This window comes from Corvus brachyrhynchos, unplaced genomic scaffold (genome assembly GCF_000691975.1).
Source record: "Corvus brachyrhynchos isolate BGI_N302 unplaced genomic scaffold, ASM69197v1 scaffold266, whole genome shotgun sequence".
In the NCBI taxonomy this organism is placed as follows: Eukaryota; Metazoa; Chordata; class Aves; order Passeriformes; family Corvidae; genus Corvus; species Corvus brachyrhynchos.
The window spans coordinates 2,006,124-2,010,009 of record NW_008238633.1 but is presented as its reverse complement, the minus strand read 5'-3'; the positions used below and the strand labels follow the sequence as shown (position 1 = coordinate 2,010,009).

Genomic DNA, 3,886 nt, shown 5'->3' with positions numbered 1-3,886 from the left:
AAAAGCTGCTCAAACCCCAAAATAACTCCAACTGCTGAGCCCTGGCTTCATGGCCCTGTCCCAGGGAGAGCTACAAACAAGAGAAGTGCTGCGATTACTGAGTTTGGCCTGCCTGGGTTTTTCCTCTCCAAAGTTTGAACTGCAGCATCCAGAGCCTCTGGTCTGTGCTGGGATGTGGTGGAGCACATGGAATCTCAGGATCCAGAGAAAATGATGCTGCTGCATTTTTCTGAGGGAGGAAGCACAGATTCTTTTTCTTTCTTTTTCTTTTTTCTTTTTTTCTTTTTCTTTTCTTTTAATGTGTTTGTTCCTGCGGCCCACAGAGGATTCCACAGCTTTGGGATCACAGGAAGATACGTGGTCCTGCTAATTACAGGAGTGCCATCTGTACTGCTGTGCTCAGAGGTCTGCCAGCATTTCCATCACAAACCCCAGAGCAGTGGTTTGCAGTTCAGTCACAGAAATGTGGTGCTGCCCTTATGAATCTTGAGTCTGGCAATGATTTGTTCCCCTCCTACCCCCAAAAATTGAAAAAAAGCCCTGGTTTAAAATCTGAAAGTGATACACCAGTGACTAGATGTTGACTAAGCAGGAACTTTGGTTCCTGCAGTTTAGCAAGAACTGTATTCCTAAATTCCTGTGTAGGTGGCCTTTGCTGTAAAATGCTTTTGCAAGTGCTTTTGGTTATTCTGAAACTAATCAATGTCTCATAAAACCTCTAACAATTCTTAGTTTATCTTCTAGAGCATCAGCTTTGCCTCTGATTGTGTTTATTGTGCTGGGATGTGGCACTCGAGGAAGGGTTTGGAGCCTGTAACACTGTCCTGCTGCTGCCCAGTTTAATTACATGGTGAAGGTGTTCAGATTTTTATTTCTAGTTCTAAACCTCTTCTGTGAAATATCTGTGTTTATGCTTGGGTGAGAGAGGTTAAATACAGGCACATTTTAGATGTAAAAAACCCATGTCCACGACTGGGAGTTCTAAAACTTCTTCAAGTGAATGATGGAAGTAAAAGTGGTCATTCACAGCACTTTTTGAGAGACAGAAGCATTCCCATTTCATTGAATAAAGTGTTTTCATGTGCTTCTGTATATTTGATTTCCTACTCAATGGCTGGATTATTCTGAATTATTCCTTGCGCTCTAAAGCTGGAGACTTCCTAGAAAACTTGGACGTTCTGTATCACGAGCAGGTTTTTGTGAATTATACATCACTGCTTTCATAAGTGGTCACAATGTATTTACAGCCCTGCTAAACGATGGAAATCAAGGGGAAAAAGGTGGTTAATTTGGCATCATTAATGATTAGAACCTTGGAGAGTTTGTGGGTCAGAAAACACAAAAGCAAAGCTTAAAATAGGAAACAGCAGAAACTCAGTTTAAAAAGTGAAAGTCGAAAGGAAGATATAAAAAAAGTTAAATTAAGATAAGTTAAGGACACTAGTTGGCTGCATTGGGAATACCATTGTGCTCAGAAAACACACCCAGCAAGTCACCAGAGCACAGAGGATGAACAGTTTGAGGCACCACATGGCCAGAACAGCTTTGGCCACGTTATGATCATGCTTAAATAATTTCCCTAAATGATGTTGTTTAATCATTGAGCTCGTGGTCGCTCTCTTCTCTAATCTGCCTGTTTTGTTTCCCCCCAGCTCACAATGCCAACCTTTCCTGTTGTTGTGAAGATTGGACATGCTCACTCAGGCATGGGAAAGGTGCAGATGCTGCTTGTTGCATGTTGGGAGCCTGGGCTCTGTCCCTTACCTGTGCATGCTCCTTCCTTCCCTGGATATTTTACCTTTTACCTGCCCAGACTCTGTCTCGGATCCCCCTTGCAAATCTCTGCCCGGCCATGCTAAGAAAGCGTCTCTCTTCAGGGAAATAAAAACAAGGACAAAGTATTTTTACGACGAGGCCTTTGCAGTTTAAGAGCTGCCCTTTGTGGGCTGTCCTTTGAAATGTGCTGAGATGCTTTCTTGAAGCAAAACCTTGTTTATTAATTTGCTGTCTGCACTGAAACTCTTCAAGAGTCAAGGTCTGTTGCACAATCCAACTTTTTGGAGCTGGGAGTGTGGGAAGGTTTTGCCTCGGTTCTTTACTGGTTTCAGCTTGATACTGAACTTTGATTCATTTCCTATCTTGATGTGTTGTCTGTGATTGTTTCTTACCACTGTATAACTGCTGCTTTCTTTCTCCTAAGTAATTGCATTTCAGTGGTGAGTACGGATGTTTTGGTATCACTTATCTCACAGTGCTGGGCCAACGGGAGAGCATTTAAATCCCACCTTCACTGCTAACAGTGACAATTTCTGGTCACTGTAGAGTAACTTCACTCACTGAAAACACTTCAGTGCTAGAAGTGCTTTAGATTTGAAAAGAATTAATCAGAGAATAGTTACATTTATCATCCTGAATCTCCAAACCTCCATGAACATAATCTTTGCTACCAGCAATAGAAATAGAAAACTGATTTAATTGCAAGCTGTACTGTATGTTATTTTTTGCCTATGACTGTTTTGCTTTGTTCCATATTTAGTAAATCATTGGAAGTCCAGCAGCCACTTTAATTGAGAGCAGAATGAACCACTAATTAAGCTGCACTCTCTGTGGATTGCATATGTGAAGTGTTAGAATGTTTATGCTGTACTTAGGATATTCACCCCTCGTTTAGAGAAAAGGGGAAATAATGCACGGAAATGTTCCTCGTATCAAATGTCTAGAAATGAATCTAGATTTTTCTTATAGCTATGAAATATTTAAAACGCTCAGAGATTAAATGCAACCAGAGAGCAGAGGAAGGTTCCCCTGGAACCCCAGCCCTCTCTGAGGGCACTGCTGGCAGCAGCATTTCCAGAGGTCCCAGTCAGACCCACACAGGCCAGTCAGTTTTCAGGAAATCAAGTGGAAACGAGGCCTCATGCCTGGTTTGTGGCTCTCAAATGGCAAATTACTCTGTGCCATTCTCCATCTGAGAGCTGGGAGTAAATACTTAGACTTCAGGCTTTTATCTCCACCAAATTCCCTTTATTGTGCCACATCCCACCTCCCAGCCTGGCCCTCAGGTTCCCTTTTCAGTCCCAGAAGAAGGAAAAGCAAACGAGATGCTGGGCTTGCAAAGAGCTGCAAACTCTCCTAATATTGGATAATCCCCACCTGCCTCCTCACCACTCTGAAATGCCCTTTGGGTCAGTGTGGCAGAGTCCCACCTTCCCCCTCCCGTTTTCCACTGACCCCAAGGCTTTTCTCCTGAGCCCCTTTCACCCCCTGCTTCACCTGCTCCGAGGTCCCCCCAGGGATGTGCCCTCCCTGCCCAGAGGTGATGTCTCTGTCCTCCCTCTGCCCTCTAAAACCTCCTTCTCCCTCTCCCCTAGATCAGCACTCCCCACTTTTCCATCCCCCTCTTATTTCAAGATGTAAAAGCTGATGGTTTAGTGCAGAGTGTTCCGCGCCTGGGAAATCCCCCTCCCAGAAAGCCCAACTCCTTCAGAGAAGAGGGAAAAATGCAACCAATGGTTCTGCTGCCTGGAGCCAGCCCTCTGTGCTCCCTGAGAACGTGCACTCACCGGGATATCAGGATCCTGCAGCCCCCCCACCTCGTGGGAGAAGCTGCTGGGATGGTGTGAGAGCTCCTGGTGGGCTCCACATCCAGTCAGTTACCTGAGCAATTTACAGACCCACCAAGAACTCTACATCAGTTGGGGCTGCATGTCACACCTAAAAAAATTTCTGAGGCCTGCAGCTCTATAACTGACCAGCATCACTGCAGAAAAAAGCAAAGAAATTTAAAAAAAAGGAAAGCAAAATAAAATTCCACTGTCGGCAAATCGCTTTCTCTGGATAAGCAGGCAATATTTTGCCTAGAACAACAGATATTTTAAAGCAGGAA

The 3,886-nt window shown here is 44.2% G+C and overlaps 1 protein-coding gene across 1 annotated transcript in view; it reads left to right on the top strand.

Annotated features, from left to right (window-relative positions):
• The window catches only part of SYN2 (synapsin II), a gene marked incomplete at its 5' end in the record, with an annotated part of 97,977 nt that overhangs the window by 55,095 nt on the left and 38,996 nt on the right, over positions 1–3,886 (top strand). Inside the window, one exon of the mRNA XM_017737290.1 lies at positions 1,653–1,715. Coding sequence (XP_017592779.1) covers positions 1,653–1,715 — 63 coding nt within the window. The remainder of the gene's footprint in view (positions 1–1,652; positions 1,716–3,886) is intronic.